This window comes from Pleurodeles waltl, chromosome 1_2 (assembly GCF_031143425.1).
Source record: "Pleurodeles waltl isolate 20211129_DDA chromosome 1_2, aPleWal1.hap1.20221129, whole genome shotgun sequence".
Lineage (NCBI taxonomy): Eukaryota > Metazoa > Chordata > Amphibia > Caudata > Salamandridae > Pleurodeles > Pleurodeles waltl.
Window position 1 is genome coordinate 693,695,989 of NC_090437.1, and position 25,288 is coordinate 693,721,276.

General features: G+C 45.5%; 1 protein-coding gene across 5 annotated transcripts in view; it reads left to right on the forward strand.

Annotated features, from left to right (window-relative positions):
* The window catches only part of FHIP1A (FHF complex subunit HOOK interacting protein 1A), a 349,320-nt gene that overhangs the window by 303,255 nt on the left and 20,777 nt on the right, over window positions 1-25,288 (forward strand). For all 5 annotated transcript variants that reach the window (XM_069242647.1, XM_069242648.1, XM_069242650.1 and 2 more), the window contains one exon: window positions 20,062-20,240. In XM_069242647.1, coding sequence (XP_069098748.1) covers window positions 20,062-20,240 — 179 coding nt within the window. The remainder of the gene's footprint in view (window positions 1-20,061; window positions 20,241-25,288) is intronic.

A 25,288-nucleotide genomic window follows, 5' to 3' on the forward strand; every position in this document is an offset into this window, starting at 1 on the left:
TACTTTCTCCTGCCTTGTTTAAGAGTAGGGGTAACGAGGGTGCACCCTCCCCCACTTCTTTGTACAAATATGTATAACAACTATGTATTTTAAAAACATATACATCCTCTTTAGGCCTGCTTAACAAATGTATGTATTGCTTACGGTTTTATATATATATTTATTTATATATATATATATATATATCACAATAGGTAACTATTTATCTACAAGCACGTCACTATTGAAATCTTGAGGAAAAGACAGACACACATACCTACCTTTTTCTCTGTACTGTACTTTGACTCAGGGCCAGCTCTAGGGTGGTGCGACTGGTGCAGCTGCGCCTGGCGGTGACCTGGGAGTGGGGAGTTGCACTGTGTTTGGACAAAGATTCTCACACTGGACGCCATCAGCACTAAAGCTGGCCCTGCTTAGATTGCCAAGGCGGGAAATCAGCCTTGGGTCGATGGCTGAGGCCAGTTGGTGGGCCGTTTTTTGGGTGGACTAAGCACTCCAATCAGCCAGGGTCATCCCCTTCTCCACGACAAGTGCACACTGTGAAAGGCTGTTGTTACATATACGAAGCCCGACCCAGGTCAGGCTGTCTAATTGTCAGAGGCAGAGTGACAATGGACTGCTTCTTTTGTCACAGCATGGGGGGTGCCTGCCTCCCATAGTCTCTCCCCCCCCCCAGGTGTGACCGAGGCCTCAAGGAGCCGCTAATGGGAATCTATTAGCACTCATTTTGCAAAGGACTGGGGTAGGAGGACCTATGAGTTAGGTTGTTGGGGCGCTGATGAGGACGAGCAAGAGCGTTCCTCAGGTTGGTCTGCCTCCCCTCCATGGAACAGGGGAAGGATAAATTAGTTTCTGCTGTTCGTCTTTGCCTGCCAGATATCAATTATTGAAGTTAATTGGGAGAGTGTGTGCCCTTTGGAATTTAGAAACCAGGTTTGATGTCCGGCATCAGCTCAACATCTTGTGATTCTGGGCAAATCATTTAATCTCCCTACCTAAGATAAAAATAAATTTGATCTTGGGCAATGTAAATGGTGCTCGCATAAATTGCCCCAGTGCCTTTGGGCCAAGGTCACACGACATAAAACTAAGAAAAAATAACGATTTGGGAACTCTGGCCACTTTTTTGGGAGTGCCCAGGCCTAATTGTGATCGCAGTCCGACCCTATGCTTAGACTGGTCGTCATTTTCCTCTCACTCACCATTGTCTGCTGTAGTTCTCTCTCACGCACAGACACGTGCCTCTTTTTCACTTTTCACTTTAGAAACATTTTGACCTCTTCGCTCTTGTTCATGCACGCATCTGTCTCTTTCTTTCTTGTCTCTTTAGAACCGGTCTCTCTTGTCTCTGCTGTGGTTTCCTCTAATTGTTGGACTCCTTTTCCCCGTTCTGTTTCACCTTCTCCCTCTGGCCCCTGCTGTCCCCCTCTCCATTTCTTTCTTCACTCATATGCTCACTGTTATAGACAGGGTGACCACCTGTCAGTAATTTTCATGGACTGCCCGTAATTTAAACCTTCCGTCCGTTGTCCATGATGAAAGGCTTAAACGGACAACATTTGCCCATAGTTTTAGCCTTTCACCTAACGGACAAAATGTAATTAGGAAGGTCAGTTTCCCCAGCTGGATTGAAAGGCAGGGAGTCTCCTTTGCACTGAGGGAGGGAGGGGCAGACAGATAAGAAACAGGCCTTCTTGTCAGGGTGTCTTCTTCCCTAAAAAAATGCAAATATGCCTAACTGCTAAATCTGCAAATGTAAAGGGGCTTGGAAATCTGCATTGACTTCAACTAAAGGAGTCATTAGAAGCTTTCTGATGGCAAAGATATTTTATTTTAGAGAGGTACTCCAAGGATGTTTTAGGGTGAGTTGTGGGGTGTGTGGTTTTAATGGACTGTTATCAAAACAAATGTTTTCACTAGGTGTAATCTGTATATTATTGAAATGTGTATTTTAGAAGGAGTTTTTTTATTTAACCTAAATGTATTTGCGCATTTTGTAGCAGCCTTTATTATGATGTGTGTAATGCATGTTTAAAATAAGGACTTACACATTCATAGTTCTTTCAGGGACCTCAGTACCTCATAGTTTTAACAAACATTGGCAAAGCCAATAGGTCTCATGTGTCCAAGAGTTATTGGCTTTGGCAATGTGTTTTAGCCATGTTATACACCAGAGTCGCTGCTGTTCACCATGGCTAAAAGTTAGTGGCATCGAGGAGAGTGTTGCAAAGTGTTGCAAAGTGCAATGGCAAAGAGTGGAGTTGAGTGTTGTATAATGGAGTGGCAGAGAGTGTTGTGTTTAGGAATGGCATACTGTGGAGTCGCGTAGAATGGCAAATAGTGGGGTGGTAAGCAGTGGAGTTGACTGATGTAGAGTGCATTGGTGTAGAGTGTTGCAGAATATAATGGTGTCGCAGCATAGAATTCAATGGCATACAATGTAGAGTCATAGAATGTAGAGGCACAGAATAGAGTGGTGCACAGTAGAGTGTAGGGGTGCAGAGTGGAGTGGTGCAGACTAGAGTGGCCTACCGTGAAGCGGCGTAGAGTAGAGTGGTGTACAATAGAGTGGCAGAATGTACAATAGTGTAGAGTGGTGTATAGTTCAGTAGTGTAGAGTGCTGTATAGTGCAGTAGTGTAGAGTGCAGCATAGTCTTGAGTGGCAGAGAGTGCAGTGGTGTAGAGTAGTGCACAGTAGAATAGCGTAGAGTGGTGTAGAGTATAGTGCTGTAAAGTGCAGTGGCTTAGAATGGAGTGATAAAGAGTAGAGTGGCATAGAGTGCATTGGCATAGAGTGCAGTGGTGTAGAGTGTATTGGCGTAGAATGCAGTAGTACAGAGTAGAGTGTTGTAGAGTACAGTGGCAAAGAGTGCAATGTTGCAGAGTAGAGTGTTAGTGCTGTGGAGTGGAGTGGCATAGAGAGCAGTGGCATAGATTACAGTAATACAGAGTAAAGTGCAGTGGCGTAGAGTACAGTTGTTTAGAGTACATTGGTGTAGAGTGCAGTGGTTTACAGTGCAGTGGAATAGAGTGGCATGGGGCAGAGTAGAGTGGCATGGAGCGCAGTGGAGTAGAGTGCCATACAATAGAGTGACAGACTGCAGTAGTGCAGAGTGGTGCAGTGGCAGAGTGCAGAGTAGACTCAAGTGGAATAGAATGGTGCAGAGTGGAGTAGTGTAGAGTAGTGCAGAGTAGAGTATAGTGCTGTAAAGTGCAGTGGTGTATAGTGGAGGTATGCAAAGTAGAGTGGTATAGAGTGCAGTGGCATAGAGTGTATTGGTGCAGAATGCAGTAGTACAGAGTACAGTGGTGTAGAGTATAGTGGCGGTGAGTGCAGTGTGGCAGAGTAGATTGTCAGAGTGCAGTGGTGCATAATGTAGTAGAGTGACATACAGCACAGTGATGCAAAGTAGAGTGTAGTGACATAGTGCAGTTTAGAGTGCACTGGCGTGGAGTGCATTGAAGTAGAGTGCAGTTGTTTAGAGTGCAGTGGGGCAGAGTGGCGTAGAGTGCAGTGGCATAGAGTCGATTGTTTCAGAGTAGAGTGCAGTGGCACAGAATGCAGTGGTGCAGAGTGCAGTGGCGTAAAGTAGATTTTTTCACAGTAGAGTGAAGTGGTGTAGAGTGGAGAGGTGCAGGGTAGAGTGGAGTTGCGTAGAGTGGCATAGAGTGTGATCGCATAGAGTAAAGTGGTGTAGAGTGCCATGGTAGAGAGTGCAGTGGTGCAGAGTAGATGAGAGTGACATACAATGTATTGATGTGGAGTGCAGGGGCATAGAGTTGAATGTTAGGGTAAAGTGCACTAGCATGTAGTGTATTGGCATAGAGTGCAGTGTTGCAGAGTAGCGTGGAGTTGTGTTGAGTAGACTGGTGTTGCTTAGACTGGTATAGTGTGCAGAGGCGCAGAGCACAGTGGTGTAGAGAGGCATAACGTGCATTGGCATAGAGTAGAGTGGTACAGAGTAGAGTAGAAAGGCGTAGTGTGAAGTAGCATAGAGTGGAGTGGTTCAGAGTGAAGAAGAGTGCAGTGTCCCACAGTGCAGTGGCATAGAGTGGTGTAAAGTGAAGTGGTGCACAGTAGGGTGCAGTGGAGTATGCTTGGTGTGGTAACAACACGTTTTTGATTTAAATAACCATTACATTTGCACAGACATACAGTTTTTCAAATAAAACTCTGCAGTGCGCAGATGAAGATGTGTGGAAATTGCATCACCTAATGTAATGATTTGATTTAATCATATAAAGGTATTTGTTTCAAGCACAGTTCAGAATTAACAAAAAATATTCTTTATTTGTACTTCTGATTCTGATATATTCTGAAATCCTTGCACAGTTTATTTAACCCTTCGCTGCCATGCCTTTTCCCATCAGGTGGCAAGCCTTTTTTTGGCTATTTGGGGCACTTTGCGCTTAGGCCCTCATAACTTTTTGTCCACATAAGCTGCCCACGCCAAATTTGTGTCCTTTTTTTTTCCAACATCCAAGGGATTCTAGAGGTACCCAGGGTTTGTGGGTTCCCTTGGAGGAGACCAAGAAATTAGCCAAAATACAGCTACAATTTTGTTCCTAAAAAACAAATGAGAAAAAAACTTGTTTTTTCCCCTGAAAATGGCATCAACAAAGGGTTCGTGGTGCTAAAATCACCATCTTCCCAGCTTTCAGGAACAGGCAGACTTGAATCAGAAAACCAAATTTTTCAACACAATTTTGGCATTTTAATGGGACATACTACATTTTACTATGTTTTGTGCTATCAACCTCCTTCCAGTTAGTGACAGAAATGGGTTTGAAACCAATGCTGGATCCCGGACAGCTAAACATTTCTGAAAAGTAGACAAAATTCTAAATTCAGCAAGGGGGCATTTATGTAGATCCTTCAAGATGTTCCTACAGAAAGTAACAGCTAAACTAAAAAAAATATTGAAATTGAGGTGAAAAAAAGAGCCATTTCTCTCCACGTTTTCTTGTTTAACTTTTTCCATCTATGGCAGATTTTTTAAAGCAATATACCGTTACGTCTGCTGGACTCTTCTGGTTGTGGGGATATATAGCGCTCTCAGAGCCAATAAAGGAGGTGCACCTTGCAATGGGTTTTCATTGTACCCCGGGTATACAGCAATTCATTTGGTGAAATATAAAGAATAAAAAATAGGTATCCAGGAAACCTTTGTATTTCCAAAATGGGCACAAGATAAGGTGTTGAAAAGCAGTGGTTATTTGCACATCTCTGATTTCCGGGGTCCCCATACTAACATGTGCATTACAGGGCATTTCTTTTACACACTGTCTTACATTTGGAAGGAAAAAATGTAGAGAAAGACAAGGGGCAATAACACCTGTTCTTCTATTCTGTGTTTCCCCAGAGTCTCCCGATAAAAATAGTACCTCACTTGTGTGGGTAGGCCTACTGCCAACGACAGGAAACGCAACATGGACACATCACATTTTTACATTGAAATCTGATGTGTTTTTTGGAAAGTGTCTAGCTGTGGATTTTGGTCTGTTGCTCAGCCAGCACGTAGGAAAACCTACCAAACCTCTGCATTTTTTAAAACTACACACCTAGGGGGACCCAGGATGGGGTAACTTGTGGTGCTCTCACCAGGTTCTGTTACTCAAAAACCTTTGCAAACCTCAAAATCTGGCAAAAGAAACACTTTTTCCTCACATTTTGGTGATAAAAAGGTCTGGAATTTGAAAGGAGCCACATATTTCCTTCCACACAGCATTTACCCAAGTCTCCCGATAAAAATTGTACCTCACTTGTGTGGGTAGGTCTAGTGCCTGCAACAGGAAATGCCCCAAAACACAACATGGACACTTGACATTTTCCCAAAAAAAACTGACCTGTTTTTTGTAAAGTGCCTAGCTGTGGATTGTGGCCTCTAGCTCATCCGGCACCTAGGGAAACCTAGCAAAACTGGACATTTCTGAAAACTAGACACCTAAGAGAGACCAGGATGGGGTAACTTGTGGCGCTCTCACCAGGTTTTGTTACCCAGAATCCTTAGCAAACCTGAAAATTTGGCAAAACCCACTTTTTCCTCACATTTCAGTGCTGCAAAGATCTGGAATCTGAGAGGAGCCACAAACTTCCTTCTACCCAGGATTCACCCACATTTTCCGATAAAAATGGTACCTCACTTTTGTGGGTAGGCCAAGTGCCTGCGACAGGAAATGCCCCCAAAACACTATGTGAACACATCAAAATGATCAAATACAAAACTACCTGTTTTTGTGGGGGGCACCTGCGTTTTTGGTCCTGGGCTCAGCAGCCATCTAGGGAAACCTACCAAACCCAGACATTTCTGAAAACTAGACACATGAGGGAGTCCAGGGAGGTGTGATTTGCGTGGATCCCCCATGTTGTCATACCCAGAATCCTCAGCAAACCTCAAATGTAGCTAATAAATGACATTTTCCCCACATTTCTGTATGGGATCACCACACCGGCACAAATTTCCTACCACCCAACGTTCCCCTTAGTCACCCGATAAAAATGATACATCACTTGTGTAGGTGGGCCAGATGCCTCTGACAGGGAAGAGCCCAAAACATGTTGAAATTGAGGAGGAACCAAAGCAGATCCAAAAGGGTAGTTTGAAAAAAAAAATGTTTCAAGCTGACAAGTGGGGCAGAATTTTTATCGGTATAGATGCAACAATGCTGGCTGGCAGGAAGTTTGTGGTTTCCTGCAGATTCTGGAAGGTTCCATCACAAAAATGTGGGAAAAATGTGTGATTTCAAGCAAAGTTGGAGGTTTGCAAGGCATTGTGTGTAAGAAAATGGTGCAGGGTTCATGTGAAGCACGCCACCCTGGACTCACCCAGATGTTTAGTTTTCAGAGTGTCTTGGTCTCGTAGATTTTTCTACATTGCAGTGTCCAAAAGTCCAAAAAGTGCCGCCCGCACCATTCCAAATGGGACGATTTTGAGAGTTAGACAAGTTCTCATGGCCCAAATGTAAAACCAAAACCCAAAATAATCAAATGTCCTATTGCTTGCCATTGGGATAAGATCATTTAGTGTGCAGGGGGAGAGCTTAAAGACTGTTAACCCCTTCAGTTGGGGTTGGGACATAACCATGCCCATACTGGTTGGTAGCCACCACCCCACTATTTTCTTTTTTTAATTCCCTCGCATTTAGTAGGTTTTCTGGAACCCCGGGAGTGGATCGGGGTAATTGCCCTATCTGCACACGGGTGGGCAGAACAACTTTCTCCCTATTTATTTGGGCCATACTCCCACCCACTTTTTTTTTTAAAGATATCTTAACCTGGTGTCTGGTGGGCTTTCTGCCCCTCCTTGGGGGCAGGTGGGCCTTACAAAAATAGGCTGATCTTCCCACAAGGGGAGCAGAAATGGCCAACAGTAATGTGCCCCCACGGGGAGCAACACTTGTCCAAGGGGCTACCCCCACAAACGAAACACACACACACCAATCCCTGATGTGTAAGTGGCTCTGCCCCCCCCCAGTGGGTGGATCAGCCTAATATAAATAGGCCAATCTGCCCCGAAGGAGGGCAGAAATGGCCTAAAATATATTTGCCCCCCAGGGAAGCAAACCCATGCCTAAGAAGTCACTCCCCATCTGTAAGAAAAAAAAAAAGTCCCTGGTGCCTACTGGTTTCTAGCCCCCTTGGGGGCAGATCGACCAAATTAAACTAGGCCGATCTGCCCCCCCGGGGAGGGTGGGGGGCAGTAAAGGCCTAATAAAGAAAATGCCCCCCCCCAGGGGAGCGACCCTTGCACAAGGGGCCGCTCCCCTTCATTGTTTGCTTTATGTAAACAAACATCCCTGGTGTCTAGTGGGCATTTGTGCAGCCCGAACGCTACGTGATTGGGCTGCAGAAATGCTCAGAAAGACATGAAAGGAAAGAAAAGCCTTTACTTTCCTTTCATGTCCTTTCATGTCTCTGTGCCCACCCCCACCCCCGATCGGAAGAGAAATGTTTAGATCGTGCTGGATGTTGAGCTTTCAGCGCAATGGGGGAGACTTCTGATGAGGTCAGCGCGCGATCGCGTGCTGACGTCATCAGATGTCACTGGGGGAGGGGCGGGGTGGAAGGGGAAGCAATTCCCCTTCCATCCCTGCCCAGGGGAGATGGGGTGGAAAGCCCTCGGGGGGAGCACTAGTGCTTCCCCCGAGGGCCGGGTGCAGGACATAACGGTTACGTCCTCAGCACCTGAGCGGTGCTGGTGAGGATGTAACCGCTACGTCCACAGCACCCAAGGAGTTAAATGTTGTCATGTGATGGAAAAAAACTCTTTCCTACCCCCAGTATCCAGCAACATTGTTGTATAAATCCTCTCACTTTGAAGTCAGAGAAATAAAAGTAAACACTAAGTTCCCGCCGAAGACAGAGCCTGATATTTTACCTTGTTCTTTAAATGCACAGCAAATGTGATGAGATAAGATCAAGATTTACAGGCCTGTTTACAGAAAGGGAGCACTCGAAAAGATACTGTAAATAAAGCTTGGGCAGGGGAAGGGACAAACTCAGGGTGGATATTCTAAAACAAGTAAAGCCAGCAAATTGAAAGCAATGAAATGTGAGTTATAAACCACAAAGCACATGGCAAGCAACGGGCAGAATGCATTCCCAAGAAAGCTCTATGAATGTACCTAAAAGTAACAGCCGTGGGATACTTTGTGGGGAAAGTTCAGCATATCAGTCCAGTCTGTATCTTGCAAAGGTTTGGCCACATCAATCACCCAGGTAGTTTGACAAGAAGACCTGGAGTGGTCTCCATGTTGCAGGGAAGGTCAGTACACCCATCGTATCAGTTTGCCGCCCGTCCCTATGGTGTACAGCTACTGGCATACCTCATTTAGGGTTAGTGCTAGGTGGCAGAAATGAAATAGGGCATTTAGTGATTGTTTAAGGTGGTTGCAAGTAAGGAGTTGACCGGGGTGAAGACCGTAGTCTGCCACAAGGGTTTGGAAGTTTAGTAGCTCACCATCCAGAATCAAATACCCCAATTTTAAGACACCTGCAGCATGCCACTGATGGAGTTGTTCAAGTGGGAAGGCCTAGCAAAGGTAGTGCAGGAGCACAGGGTTTCTTTGTGTCATTGAGTTTATAGGTTCTAGCAAGGCAAGAGAAAGCTGTGCATGATATCCTTGGGTTGTGTTCTGTAGAATGGTCATTAGGAACCAACGAGCAGTGCAGTAAGCCTTCCTTAAAAGTCCTTACAGATAAACCCCATCTCATGCAGGGGACAGGCAGACAGCCAGCGAGCCACCCATTGGACCTGTGCAGCTAAATAATAGCGTTCTAAGTCCAGCAGGCCTAATCCACCCGCAGTCAAGAGTAGCTTTAGAGTGGAAAGAGCTACCCAACTTCACCCCAGTGACCAAATCAGGTGTGTGGCGTGTGTGAAGAAGGAATGAAGGGCGAGCAGGGGAAGGTTTGCAAAATAATACTATCAACGGGGTAGCACACCATCTTCGCTCGTGCCACGTGGCCCACTATAGAAAGCAGAAGAGAAGACCAAAAAGCAAACTGGGATGAGAGGGACCATGACGCTCTGCAGAGATTTCAATCATGCAAATCAGTGGGGAAATGGTAGATATTAATCACTAGGTATTGAAAGATAACTGGTTCCCAGTTTAATCTGAGGTCTAATTTGGGGAAAACTGTACCATAAGTTCAAGAAACACCAATTACATTTAAAAATCTTTCTCATGTTCCTACATTTTGTTTGTGCAGTTTACATCCCAAATATTTTGAAGATTCTATGTGTACTTGACACTTAGGGATAACCCAGATCACTGGTTTGGCTTTTGCCCAATTGCAAAATCATTTTAAGAAATGGACAGAGCGGGCAATTGCCTTGCACAACCTTGCAAAGGCTCGGGCCCTGCACACCCTTTACCCTGTGGACCCTGCAGACCATTGCACCAGAAGAGTTTGCCAGGGTGGGTTGGTGCTGCTTGTTCAGCTAGTTGACAGTGCCTCTTCTGTTTCTCTCCTGTCTGCAGAGACAACTCCCCAGGCACACAATACCTTCTGGGGTAGTTTAGTTATTGGGGAAGGTTTTAGAGCTCAGGGCGGGTGGGGTGGGTTTGTTTTTTATGTAAACAGGGGCCAGGGTTTGTGGGGGGGGATTTGTAGGGGTGGGTTCGTTTTGGGCCTCAGGGCATGTGGGGGGGTTGGGGTAGTTTCTTAGGTCAAGAGGGGGTTGTATTACACAACCACGCATGCTGTTATCACATATTCCTTTACTAAGCATACTTTTAAAACATAATTCGTTGTAAAGGTATGCATGGTAAAGGCATGCGTGGATAAGATGTGGCTGTGGTTCCAACCGCGTAGTTAAGGCATGTGTGGTTTCGGCATGAGTTGTTGTGTCATACAACCAAAATTTGAAGGAGATTTCTGCTACCCAAGGGCAGAGTCAGGGTAGTTTATTTTTTTGGGCTTAGGGTGGATGGGGGGGTCGGGGTAGTTCATTTTTTAGGGCTTAGGAGGGATGGGGGTCGGGGTAGTCTATTTTTTAGGGCTTATGGTGGGTGGGGGCTAGGGGTAGTTTATTTTGGGTTTTTTTTTGGGGTAGTTATTTTTTGGAGCTTGTGGTGGGTGGTGGGGTTGGGGTAGTTTATTTTTTAGGGCTTAAGGTGGGTGGGTGGGCGGGCGGACAGGTAGTCTATTTTTTAGGGCTTAGGGTGGGTGGTGGTTTAGGGTAGATTATTTTTAGGGCTTAGGATGGGTGGGAGGGTCTGAGTAGTTTATTTTTTAGGCCTTAGGGTGGGTGGGTCAAAGTAGTTGAATTTTTAGGGCCTAGGGTGGATGGGGGTCAGGGTAGTTTATTTTTTAGGGCTTATTGTGGGTGGGGGGTCGGGGTACTTTTAAAAAAAAAAATTTAGGGGTGGTTGGGGAGTCAGGGTAGTTAATTTTTTAGGGCTTTTTCAGTTAGTTTATTTTTTAGGGCTTTGGGTGAGTGGAGGGGTCAGGGTAGTTTATTTTTTAGGGCTTAGAGTGGGTGGGGAAGAAGGGTTAGTTTATTTTTGGGGGGTCGGGGTAGTTTATTTTTTAGAGGTGGGAAAGGTTTAAGAAAGGGCGGAGATGAGTAAGGATCGGGAGAGGAAACTGAGGGAAGTGGGGCTGGTGCAGGGTTTGGTGGTAGTTTTTGGTGGTGGGGTGGATTTAGGGCTTAGGGTGGGTGGGGGATCGAGGGAGTTTATTTTTAGGGGCGGTGGTGGGGGGGGTCGGGTAGTTTATTTTTTAGGGCTCAGGGTGGATGGGGGGTCGGGGTAGGTTAGGTGGCGAAAGGTTTAAGGAAGGGCAGAAGGGAGAGGAGGAAGGATTGGGAGAGGACACGGTGAGGTAAGTGGAGCTGGCAGAGTTAGGGGTAGTTTTTAGCAGTGGGGTGGATTTAGGGCTGTGGTTGGGGGGGTCGGGTAGTTTATTTTTTAGGGGTCGGGGTCAGGTTAGTTTATTTTTTAGGGCTTGGGGTTGGTGGTAGTTTAGTTGGGAGTAGTTTAGTTATTAAGGGCAGGGGAAGGTTTTAGGGCTTGGGGCAGAGGTGGGAGGTGTTGGGGTAGTTTATTTTTTAGGGGAGGGGTAGTTTATTTTTTAGGGCTTATTTTGGGTCGACGGTCGGGGTAGTTTAGTTATTGGGGGTGGGGGAGGTTTTAGAGCTCAGGGTGCGTAGGGGTGGGTTTGTTTTTTATGTAAACAGGGGCCAGGGTTTGTGGGGGGGAGATTGTTATGGGTGGGGGTAGTTTTGGCCCTCAGCGCATGTGGGGGGGGTTGGGATAGTTTCTTAGGTCAAGAGAGGGTTGTATAACACAACCATGCATGCTGTGACCACATATTCCTTTACTAAGCATACTTTTACAACATAATTTGTTGTAAATCTATGGTGTGGTAAAGACATGCGTGGATAAGATGCGGTCATGGTTCCGACTGTGTAGTTCAGGCATGTGTGGTTTCGGCATGCATGGTTGTGTCATACAACCAAAATTTGAAGGAGATTTCTGCCCTCCAAGGGCAGAGATTACGCAATCTCTTCAACCCCAGAATTATTTCTGCTTTAGTTGTGCTATTTGAGAGAGTGGTGCATGTCAGATCTGTGTTATCTGAGGCATGGCTATACTATTTGGGAGCTGATGCTGCAAAACTAAGGTACCCTACAGACAGTTTACCTTTGTGAATCCAGAGTCTGTAGACCAATTGTGAGAAAACAGGGCTGATTGCAGAGGCCCCATAACTTTTTGCCCTCATTTTCCTCTTTTTGCTGGTGTTTTCCTGACTTTGATGGTGCCCTGGGTACTGCTAACCAGTCCCAGGGCCTGTGCTCTGTGTAAAATGGATATGCAAATTAGGCTAATTATAATTGGCTAAGTTAACCTACCTATAAGTCCCTAGTATATGGTAGGGCATGTAGGTTTAGGGACCACAGCATAGGTGGTGCACACCTAGGTGCACTGCTGAGGTGCCCAGTGTCATTTTAAAAGCAAGCCTGCCTTGCTGGCTGCTTTTAAATTAAAGTTATATGCAAATTCGACTTTGGAATTAAAGGTACTTCCAAAGTCTTAAACTACCTTATTTTTACATATAAGTCACCCCTAAGGTGTGCCCTATGTGCCCCTAGGGCTGGGTGCCATGTAACTATAAGCAGGGACTTTATAAAAATAGATTTATAAGCCCTGGTGAGGTAAAAACAGCCAAATTAGTTTTTCCCTCATTGAAGTAAATGGCCTTCATAGGCTAGAATGGGCAGACTTTATTTTAAATTTTAAAGTCTCCTTAAATGTTACATACCAAGAATTTGGTATCAAATTGATTGTTGTAATAAATCCCACAACTTCCAGTTGTTGGATTTAATATAACTTGTCCAGGTAAAAAGTTTAGACTTTACCTAAAAAGTTGCCAATTTCAGCTCTGCATTGTTTTTGCTGCTGTGCTCTGATTGGCCAGCCTGCAGCAGCTTCTGCCAGGCTGCCTTGATTAGGTGTGAAGTGGCCTGGCTTCACACAAAGAAATGTGCTTGTGGGAGAGAATCTCCCCTCAGCAGATGGTGAGGCAGGAAGGGGGAGGGCTGCCAAACTGGTCTTCAAAGGCAGAGAAGGACATTTGCAGCACCCAGCAACACCCCCACATCCTGCAACCCCAGACAATTAGGTGCCCCCTTGATTAGATTAGGAGAGGGGTGTGTTTATGATTTTTAGCCACACCAGTGGGTGGGCTCAGCCAGATGTAACCTCCAAAAATCAGATTCATCCATGTTGGATTTTTAGAGACTGTTGCCTTCTGGGATGGATTTTTGCCACACTTCCCAGGAAGTGGTCATCACAGGGGGACGACCCTGTCCCTGATTGGAGAACTAGGGCCCCCCTGCTTTTCACCCAGGAGCAAGGATAAAACTGGCAGACCTGCACCCACACCTCAGATCCCCTCCAGAATTCAACAAGAAAGGAACTAAAGAAGAAGAAGGACCCCTGGCCTGCACCTGGAACCTGCACTCAGAAGGACTGCACCAGCTGCACACTTGGGCTTCACCACAAGAAGGACTTTGCCTGGCTTCAACTGGTTCAAGGAGGGACTCCCTGTTTGCTACAGGTGAAAAATTGCTAACCAGAGTCCCCTGCACCAACTCCTGAAGAAAGCGACCAGCTGACCACTGTCCAGTGGCCAAAAAGGAGTTTGCGCCAGGTGCATTCTGGGAGTTGAAGTCCGCACCCCCCAAGGACCATCACAGAACTTCTGGACCCTTGGGGTGAGCTGTGGACCCCAAAAGAACCTTAAAAGAACATCTGGGTGAAGCCCCAGAAGTTTGGAAAAGATTTGAGAATTTTTGGAAAAAAGCTCCAGAGAGGGACTGACCCACCGCGGAAATTCTAGCCGGCTTGCCTCAACCGCGACCCGGCCTGACTTCGTGGTTCGTCCCGGTAAAGAAAAACATCCAAAAAAGAGACTAAGTCCGAACGTAAAAAGTTGACCGGGACCTCCCAGCCATCGTATCCGAGAAGGGCTCCATGGACGTCGGATCAAGATCCAGGTTTACCCCGGTCGAAGGATTTTCATCTCGAAAAAACGACTAAGTCCGAAGGTAAAAGTCTCCACCGAGGAAACCCACATCGCGTATCCGGACAAGGGCTCCAGGAGGTCGGATTCAACTGGCAGGTTCGTCCCGGTGAAGAAAAACGTCAAAATAAAGACTAAGTCAGAAGGTAACTTTTTAACCGAGGCCTCCCGCGACCTGTAGCCGAGCAGGGCTCCATCGCGGTCGGCCTGAAAGTTTGACTTTGCCCCGGTCGAGGTGCAACCAGATGACCCGATTGGCGCTTTTTGTTTCTAAGCGCTAGAAAAGTAATAATTCTTTAAAAATTCATATCTCCGGTTCCCCTGAACCGATTTTAATCGTTTTTGTGTCATTTTAAAGATAAAAATATAAACTATTTTTATAAATTGGTTTTGGATTTTTAAACTGTTTTCTGTGTTTTATTTAATTACTGTTTTGTAATATTTGAATGCTTTACACTTTGTCTCCTAAGTTAAGCCTTGACGCTCGATGCCAAGCTACCAAGGGTTGAGCTGGGATTAATTTACTGAGACCTAACTGTACCTATGTGGAGGTTAGTGGCTTGTTGCTAGGTGTAGGTACCTACCTGCCCTACCAATAACCCATTTTCCAACACCAATGTAAGCTATTTGGTCATACATTAAAGGTTAGGAAATCTTTTTATCATGCCTGGACAGTAATACTGTGTTATTTTATAATGATTTGTATAGAGCACAAATCATCCAGGCACTTGTGCAGGTGTGTAGGTGTCTGGTTCCCAAATGGCTTTTACAAAGACTCAAGTCTTCCAACGTCTTGAGCAACTCAAGAACTGAGGACTTTTTGAGGAACTCAAGAAGTGAGGAGGAAGCGCTGATGTGTTGGAAGTCATTCCATGTCTTGAGAGGAAAATGAGCTACCTCCAGTTTTGCTTTTGCCGATGCAGGGATGTGTGCAAATGGCATGAGGCAGAGCATAGGTGTCTGGTGGATTGGTGAAGGTTTTGGGGGCTGTTCAGATATTTTGGTCCTGTGTTGTGTGGGCTTTTTATGTGTGGGTGAGAAGTTTGAAATGGCTGCGCTTGTTAATGAGTAGCCAGTGCTGCTTCTTGAAGTGCAGACTGATGCGGGTGCAGCATGGGAGGCCAAGTATGAATCTTGCAGCAGAGTTTTGAATGTTCTGGAGTCTGTTTAGGAGTTGTTTGGAGATTCCAGCGTGAAGAGAGTTGCCAAAGTCCAGCATGCTGGTGATGTGTGCTTGCATAGCAGTCCATCTGGTGTCCTGAGGCAACCATTTGAAGATCTGTGGTTGTCTCGTCCATCAGGAAGAGAATAATTTGGGCGTCATCAGCATAGGAGATGATGGTGATGTCATGTAATCGGATGATGTTGGCAAGCAGTGTCATATGTATGTTGAAAAGGGTGGGGCTGAGGGACAATTCCTGTGGGACTCTGCACACTGTGTTGGTGCGACGTTCACCTGAACAATTTCAGTGTCAATTGCGTTCTATATCAATTTTGAATAGGGGATCATTTTTTTCATTTATCGTGATGGAGGGTCAGTTGAATTGAATTCTGAGTAGGCTAGAATATGTGTACATTTTATTGATGACCTAAAAGGGTTCCTGTGCTGTCACTACCGGCTTTTCTTAGGTTGACGATCAGAGGTCTTGCAAATGCCATTTCTAGTAAAGTCATTCAATATACCACATATTTTCTTTCCTAATTTGTTTAAGTCTGACCCCTGTTTAAATCTAGCATTTATGGCCAATAGTGACAATTATGGCCTGATTATGACCTTGGCGGATGGGATAATCCGTCACAAACGTGACGGATATCCTGCCTGCCGTTTTACAAGTTCCATAGGATATAATGGAACTTGTAATACGGTGAGATGGATATCCGTCACATTTGTGACGAAGTATCCCATCTGCCAAGGTCATAATCAGGCCCTTAGTCTCAAGTTATAATAAACTAATGCACTTCAATCAAATAAATATCCCACAAAAAAGAGAACACACCTTAATCATTGTCACCAATGCGTGTGCCTGTCATATTCAGTGAGGCAATCCTTGATACTGTGACACTGGATATTCTTGTTTCGTGGCCTGCCAGAGGAAAAGCAGGGCCTGCTACATCTTGTGACCACAGCTTTGTATTGATATCTATTTTGAAACAACTTTCTCTGCCACTTGGCTATTAGCATAAAGAAAATGTTCCCAAAAGTGAACGAAACTGAAACAAACCCAGATTACAGGCAGGACCGGACTGGTAACCAAAAGCAGTACTGGGAAAAATATTCACACAAGCCCTGCTTCCTTCCAATCCAGTGAATAAAAATAAAAGTGTTTTGAGCTCTAATGCAAGCAATAACCAGCATTTGCAGTGCAGTAGGTCTCACATTTGCTTGAGCAACAGCTATTGGCATTGTAAATTAATAACTGGACTTTTCTTGCCACATAAATTGGTCAACCCTGCCTCATAATGTCCTGCTTTTCCTGCCATGTAATTCCAGTGGCCTTGCATATAACTAAAACACTTCCATTTACCTCCTTCCTCTATCTGCAGCAAAAAATAAAAATAATGTTGCCATTTAGCATCTTAATTTAAATCTGCCATAAACCTTTATCAGAAAACAACTTTTGGCATTAGACTATAATGCTCAAAGCGCCCCTAGAGGGCACGATAACAAAAATATAATTTGTTAGAAACATGGGGCCAGATGTAGCAAAGGCTTTTACCCATTCTGTGTCTATGGGAAAATGTGTTCGTACATATGGCCCATGGTCATGTAGCCGTATTGTTAGCTGGGATAACCCCATATAAAAAACAGACTGAAGTAATGCATTGTAACCATATACTTAGCCCGTAGAGGTCATTTTAGGGCTAGCAGGCCTACTGTAATGATATTACAAACAAGGCCTTTAAAACAAAACTTCTTCAAGCTATAAAACAAAATTTGAAGCCATGAGAAAGCTTAAAAGACACTGAATGGTGGGATGAGTTAATTTTTTTTGGGTCCCCACTAAGCTAGTGTGGGGACCTAGAGATGATGTAGACAGAAAGAACGTTTTGAAGGTGGTCCCATTGTCCTAGGATCACCACTGGCTGGGTTATGAGCAAAAATGATTTGTAAAAGTAATGCCCTGCAAAACATTGTGGGGTGAGTTTTTGTGCCGCGACTAATATAGTATGTTGACTGCAATGCTCAGAACAGCCCCTACAGGACACCACAATGAAAATAACATTTGGAAGAAACATGGTCATGCAACCATACAGTCAGCCCACTTGAAAAAAGAATGGGAGAAAGTAACGCAGTTTAACCATATATTTAGCCCCAAGAGGGCATAGTGCATTACGCATTTTTAAGGCTAGCAAGGCTATTGCAATGATATTACAAACAAGGCCCCTAAAACATAACTTCTTTCAGCTATACAACAAAAGTTCCAGCCATGATAAAGCTTAAAAAGATAATGAACGGTGGCAGAGGTTAATATTTTGGTGGCAGAGGTTAATATTTTGGAGTCCTCACATGTATAGCGTGGGACCAAGAAATGAGGTAGACAGAAAGAGGACAGTGTGGTGAATGTTTTGAAGGTGGTCCCATTGCCGGAGGACCACCATAGGCTGAGTTATAAGCAAACATGTTTTGTAAAAGTAATGCCCTGCAAAGCATTATGGGGCAAGTTTCAGTGACATGAATATTTGAATATGTTGATATGACTGTAATGCTTAGAACAGCCCCTAGAGGACCCCACAATGAAAATAGCATTCATAAGAAACCTGATCTGTAACTGTATAGTTAACCCCTAGAGGGCATAGCAACACAAAAAGAAAATGGCAATAAATAATGCAGCATAGCTATATATTTATCCCCTAGAGGGCATAGTGCATTACAAATATTCAGGGGTAGCAGGCCTATAACAATGATATTACAAACAAGGCCTTAAAACACAAGCAACTCCCAGTTGTAAACCAAAAGATCCAACCTTGAGAGAGCTTAAACAGACACTAAATGGTGGGAGAGGTTATTATTTTGGGGTCCCCACTAACCTAGTCTGGGGACCCAAAGATGATGTAGACAGAAAGAGCATGTTGTTATGAATGTTTTGATGGGGGTCCCATTTTCCTAGGACCACCACAGGGTGAGTTATGAGCGAAACATTTTGTAGACGTAATGCCCTGCAAAGCATTATGGGTTGAGTTTTCCCAGGTCCAGTGAATATTGTAGTATCGGCTTTCGCTTTGAGGATTTCTGTTTTATGCAACGCATTTACCAATTTCAAGTGTTTTAAGGGGAGAGCCACAAGAAATGAGACTGATTAGGTAATTGTGAACTTTGACCAGCGCTCCAATACCGCCGTTCAAGTTCACACTGTTTTGCCTGTTCACGCTGTGAGCGCCATGGCCGCCATGCAGCTTGAAGGGGAGAGACAAATGAAATAGTTCGCGCACACAAAAGTATATCGGCAATCGTGCAATAATCCATGTAACAGGGCAGGCTGTAAAGCGTGACAAAAACAACCTCAAGGAGGGGCAAACATAAAGCATTTACCAATGACATCAAGTGATTTTTGAAAGGCAAGCCCACAAACGAATGAAAGTGATGGGCGTAGTTAAAAGCCCACAGTACTTACAACAGGTCAAAGCGCTTGCACGCTCGACCTAAAAATTAGCTCCTCACTCCAAAGTCAGTGTCAAAAGACAGTCATATTGCAGTGAGTCCCTCCCTCCTCTGGGTAGTGGTGCTTCTATATCAAGTTCACCAATGACAGCTACATAACTACTTACAGTTGCCTCGGTTTGTTATTCTGCCTGTATTTTACCTCTCCTCCTTATCTTCATCACTCTTGTCACGTTTCCTCGTTCGCTGTCTTCTCACCACACCTTCCTGTCTTTCTCTTCATGTCTATTTCTCATGTCCTTTATCTCCTTCATCCTTTTCTCGCTTTTTCTTCTCCTCGCTCCCATATACCATCTCCCTTTGTCCCTCGCTTCGCCATGACTCCTTCCTCTCTTCTAACTGCAGCCTACCCTTCTCTTTCAACCAAGCTTAATTTAATTTCCTAGAATCTCTCTATTCCCTTCCTCCTTTTTAATTGTATATCTTGTCTTTGATGCTCTCTCACTCATCGACTTCATACAGTTCTCTCTGACATCTTAACATCTGCCTCCTTTCGTTATCCTCCCCATCCATTTTTTGTTCTTATCTTGTTTCTGTCTCATCCTTGCCGTATTCCCTCTTCTCTCACCTTTTCCGATCCCTAATATTTTTTGGCATTCTAATTTTTCTCTTTCCACGCCGTCTTCCATTTCTTCCTCATCCTCTGCTTCTCGATAGCACGCCTTATTTTCCCCTTCTTTTTCTCAGTGCGCTCTCCATTTGTTCCTTTTCTTTCTTCCTCTATGCTATCTTCACTTTCTCCACCATACCCCTTACTGTCTCTACCTTTTCTGTCTCTTTTTGTATCTTTTTTTCTTATCCTTTCTCATTTCCTCTTCTGTCCTATTCCTTCTTTTTCTTTAAAAAATGTATAATCTCTACCCTGCCTCCAAGGAAGAGTAAACACAGATGCAGGGTGTAAGGCACTGGTAAAGGAAAATTACTGTGTGCCTTTTAAATGAACTGTTGCCTTATGCAAGACACACCGGACCCCCTCATATCTCTGGGCCACGATGTCCCTCCACCAGCTGCACCACTGATATGAACCCTACTGTTCTGATCTTCGCTCCTCTCTCTCTCTCTCTCTCTCTCTTTCCTCTCTCGCCTAAAGCAATTAATCTGGCAGAGCAAAAGCACCAGCAGTGGCCCTCACAAAGTAGCCTGCAGTGGTTCTGCCCCCTTGGGAAATGCCTGGTGGAATAAATGGGCAGTCCCGTCCGGGTTACGATGATGTCATGGGTGGGGATGACCATTGTTGGGTGGCCATTGGGGAGTAGTCAGGAGAGTAAAACCTCAGGAAAATGTTTTTTGTTATCCTATATCTACTGCCTGTTTGAAGTGCTCATATTTAACAAACCCTCATTTCCTCTCATCTTTATTTTGCCACAGGACCCTTCATTAGCGTAGTGCTCTCAAAGTTGGAGAACATGCTGGACAATTCATTGCATGTGAACTTGTTGCTCATTGGAATCATTACGCAGCTGGCCTGTTACCCGCAGCCTTTAATCCGCTCCTTCCTGCTCAACACCAACATGGTCTTTCAGCCTAGCGTGAGGTCTTTGTACCAGGTACTCATGCATGGTCATGTACGGGAGAACTGCTTGCTCTGCCTTGTTTACGTACCTTTGCATTTTCTCAATCCATTTCTGTTGCTTCCATATCCATTTCAGCAGAGCACTTCAGGATGGGTAGGAAAATGTGTGGCTACTTTATTTAGGGTGACTAAGGCCCATATGTACTAACACATTTTCTTATAGACACAGAATGGGAAAAACCCTTTGGTACATCAGGCCCTAAATACTTGCAACATTGTACTGTTAGGCAATGTCACAACAGAAATTCTGTACTTGTTTTTGTTTCTTTAAAAACTGTTAAGTGCAGTAATTGAGAAAATATGTGTTCCAAAGTATAAGTAGAGAACTGGGTAGTGTTTGAGGAAGTACTTTATTAAATGAAAACATGAAAAGCAATGGAGTGCGTACAAGTTGATAAATTTGGGGAGTTAACGATGCGAATCCTGTATCCTTGAAAGGGGTCAGTGTTCACTTGAAAAATATTGAGTTTAGTTGCATACATATCTGCTGACCATCTTTTTTCCGCAGGGCACTCATTTTTATGAGACACATTGTATATGTAGTTTAACATATATGATGTTTACTGCTGTCATCACCGTTACAATGGCCCTGGTACAGTACAGGAGTTTAAGAAATGTTCCATTTCATCAGTCAGTCTCTCTGAACTTGGAACCTTGGAATCCTCAGTTGACCAAAAGTATCCTGCAGCTACCCCATTCTTCCTACCCACGCAGCCTCCAGTTCCATAAAGAGCCATGAAAAAAATGACCAAACTCGTTTTTCAGGACTCGTACTTCGTGATTCACATACAACACGTATCACATCTGAGTGAATTCTGAAGAATCTATATATCAGCTTCTCCAGAACAATTAATGCAGACGGCCTTCCATTTAAGGAAACCATAAACTCTATAACTTCTATTTAAGCCATCCAACATTGGATTCAATCAGAAGTTGGCAGTCATGAAAAAACAAGGCCAACTCTTAAGTGACGAATTAAGTCTACCAAAACTCAATACAAAATCCACGTGAGATGCAACCACCAAGTGCGGTGCATGCCTACAAAAGCTAGCTACGCTATTACTGTTGAATCAGCAAAACGAATGAACTGTTCAAAAACTCTTGAGAGGTCACAAAAGAAGCAGCAACCAGAGACCACAGCCCAGATAACCAACAAAATCCTCCTATGAATGCTGTGGTTTACCCCTATATCATGCAGATTTGCGACCTCCCAGTCTAGACCGTGCATAAGGTTTTTCAACGCCCCTTTTTGACTACGTTGACCGGCACAATCTTAGCTACAGAGATAAGTCTCTCCCCTGTCTAAGCGACCAGTCAGTGTGGAGGAGTCAGGCGACAACCATTGTTTGCAGGCAAAGGGGAAAGTAGGACAGCCACAGTACTTTGTACACAGCAGCACACATCTTGTTGTTAAACTTAGTCAGAGAACGAGATGCTACTGTTAAACAATGCTTAACATCTGCCAATAAAATGCAAACTTCACGTGTTGTCTTGTAGGGTCACCAGTGTTTTCAACAGGGGGAGTTTGACAGGACTTCTGTACTGCTTCCATTTTCTTACGATAATGGCATTACTCCTAGTCCTACTCCCTCGCCTTCCTTTTAACCAATGAGGCCTCCCGCCTCCCCTCTAGACCCTCCCTTCCCCTTTCAAAAACCCCCCCCACCCTTATCCCCTCCTGTACAAAAACCAAGCCCAAGCTGCAACTCGGACAGTCCGTACCGGGAGGGTGGGAGGGAACGGAAAAGGAAGGCGAGGGAGTAGGACTAGGAGTAATGCCATTATCGTAAGAAAATGGAAGCATTACCTCCCGTCCCTCCCTCGCCTTCCTTTTAACCAATGAGACATAGCAAGAAAACACACAGGAGACGGACATCGAGTTGCAAGACCTTTATTTAATATCCTGCACCAAGAACATCCCAAACATTATCTCATAGAGGATAAGACCCGGTGACCTAACACCGACTCCAAACTACCCAAGTCCGACAGCCTATAATGACGCACAAACGTCGAAGGAGAAGCCCAAGTGGCGGCCCTGCAAATTTCCACCACGGAAGTCCCCTGAAGCTCCGCCACCGTAGCCGCCATGCCTCTGGTAGATCTCCCCTGAATCCCTTGAGGAGGAACCACCTCTTTCAAGGAATAGGCCAACAGAATTAAAGATCGAACCCACCGACTCAAGGAAGCCGTGGAAGGTTTCTCACCTTTGCGAGCCGGACCAAAATTAACAAACAGTGAATCCCCTTTACGAAAAGGAGCCACCACCCGCAGATACTCTAACAAAACCCTGCGCACATCCAACGAATGCAAACGGACCTCCTCCCTTGAGGAGGGATTCGGACAAAATGAAGGAAGGATGACCTCCTGCCGGGAATGGAACGAAGAATTGACTTTAGGAATAAAGGAAGGTACCGGAACCAGAACCACCCGATCGTGAAAAATCTTACAAAAAGGAAAGGAACAAGCCAATGCCCCCAATTCCCCCAACCGACGAGCCGAAGTAATGGCTACCAAAAAGAATGTCTTCAAAGATAGATGTCGCAAATCACAGTCCCCCAAAGGTTCAAAAGGGGGCTCCGTCAACACATCCAAAACCAAGGACAGATCCCATGAAGGAAAAGAACGTACCGGGCGAGGAAATAAATTAACAAGCCCTTGAAAAAATCTCGGCATCAAGCGCCCTTCATCCTGAAGATTACGCCATGGTCCTCTGAATGCCTGAATAGCCGCCCACTGCACCCGAAGAGATGCCACTGACAACCCTAAATGAGCACCGTCCTGCAGGAACTGCATCACCTCAAAGATAGAAGCGCAGGTAGGATCTAACTCACGACTTAAGCACCATGACGAAAACACCTTCCACTGTCTACCATAAGAAAGCAAAGTGGAACGTCTCCTCGAAGCCAGCAATGTAGAACTCAAAGCTACCGGCACCCCCAGACCTGTCAATCCCCGTCGTTCAACTTCCAGGCCGTCAAGTGTAACCTTCTCAATGACCCCAATGGGAGGCAGGGAAACTCCAGGGGAGACGGACAAAGAGGCAGAGGCCACATCCTCCCGTCCACCATCAGCCTCAACAAGGGGAACCAATTCGCCCTCGGCCAAAGTGGCGCAATTAGGACAACCCTGGACCCCAGATCCCTCACACGTAACAGAAACGCCCTGAGTAGTTGAAAAGGAGGGAACGCATACAAAAGGCCCTGCGGCCAAGGACATGACATCCCGTCCACCTCCCATGCTTGGGGACATCGAAACCGGGAGCAGAAGCGATCCACTTTCGCATTCCCTACTGACGCAAACACATCCAGCACTGGAAGACCCCAAAGCCGAACCAGATGCTGAAACAGAGACTTCCGGAGAGAGAAAAGTTGAGAGGAAGGAATCACTCTGCTCAGCCGATCCGCCCGAACATTCACCACCCCCCGAATGTACGTAGCCCTGAGAGAAGGAACCCACTCCTGAGCCCACACAAAAATCTCCCTGACTAGATTGAACAGAGCCCTTGACCTGGTCCCTCCTTGCCGATTGACATAAGCCTTGGCCACTAAGTTGTCTGTGCGAACCAGAACCGCCGAACCCCTCAGGGAATCCTGAAAATGGACCAGAGCCAGGAATACTGCCCTCAATTCGCGCCAATTCGACGACCGACTCGCCTCCCGAGGGGACCAAAACCCCTGAATCTGAGCCGACCCCATCCATGCCCCCCAACCGGAGAGGCTGGCATCCGTCGTCACCACCACGGGTCTCAGAGGCGATAAAGAAACCCCTATCCTCAGGTGGTCTGCATCCAACCACCATTGCAACTCTCTGTGAATCAATCCGGACCCTGGAACCCTGTCCTTCAGAGAACCGGACCCTGGTGTCCACCTTCTCAAGAACCATGTCATCAAGCACAGGAGATGGAAACGTGCCCAAGGAACCAGAAATATCACCGACGCCAAATGACCCTGCAGACGCAACCATAGAAGAGCTCGGGGAGCAGACCGCAACAATACCTTCTTTACCAAAGCCTGTAGGACACCCAGCCGTTTTTCTGACACAGTCACCAACCCAAGAAGAGTCTGAAACCGAGCTCCCAGAAAAACCAGATCCTGGGACGGCACTAAGTCTGATTTCTCCCAATTGATTAAAAACCCGTGGTTTTGCAGGACCCCCAGAACATGGACCACCTGCTTCTGCAAAAGGTCTCGTGATTGGGCATGAATCAAAATGTCGTCTAGATAAGGATGCAGAAATACCCCTTCTGAATGAAGCAAAGCCACTAGAGGAGCCAGCACCTTTGTGAAAATTCGAGGAGAAGATTTTAGACCGAAAGGCAGAACGCAAAACTGATAATGGTCCTGACCCACAGCAAACCTCAGGAACTTTTGAGAGGATCTTGCCACCGGTACGTGTAGGTAAGCATCCTGCAGATCCAGTGACACCAGAAAGTCCCCGTGTCTGACAAATGGAAAAATAGTCTGAATGGACAGCATGCGGAAATGCACTGTCCTGATCCAGGTATTCACCTCCTTTAGATTGAGCACCGGCCGAAATCCCCCTGAAACTTTCTGCACAAGAAACAAGACCGAATAAGTGCCCTGACCCCGCTCGTCTAGCGGAACGTGGGAAATGGCCCCCTTGACCAGTAAGTCCCGCACTCCGTCCAATAATGCTCTTCTCCGTGACCCCTCTGAAGGCAGAGGTGTGGGACGTACCCCTGAATCTGGAGGAACCACCACAAAATCTATGACATAACCATTGGCCACAATGTCTAGTACCCAATGATCGTTTACACTGTCCTTCCAAGCCGAAAGAAAGTGACTCAGTCTTCCCCCAACCGGCCCTCTGCCAGGCCCACAGTGATTGTCAGGACCCCTTCTTGAAACCACCCCGGGTCGCAGGAGCAGACTTCTTAGGTGAAAAACGCGGCTGAAAACGCCGTTTCCTAAATGAAAAGGATTTAGCATCCCTAGTAGGAGAAGATCTGGAATGTTTCTTCCACCCTTTACCCGAAGAAGAACCCCCTTTATAAGGTAAGGC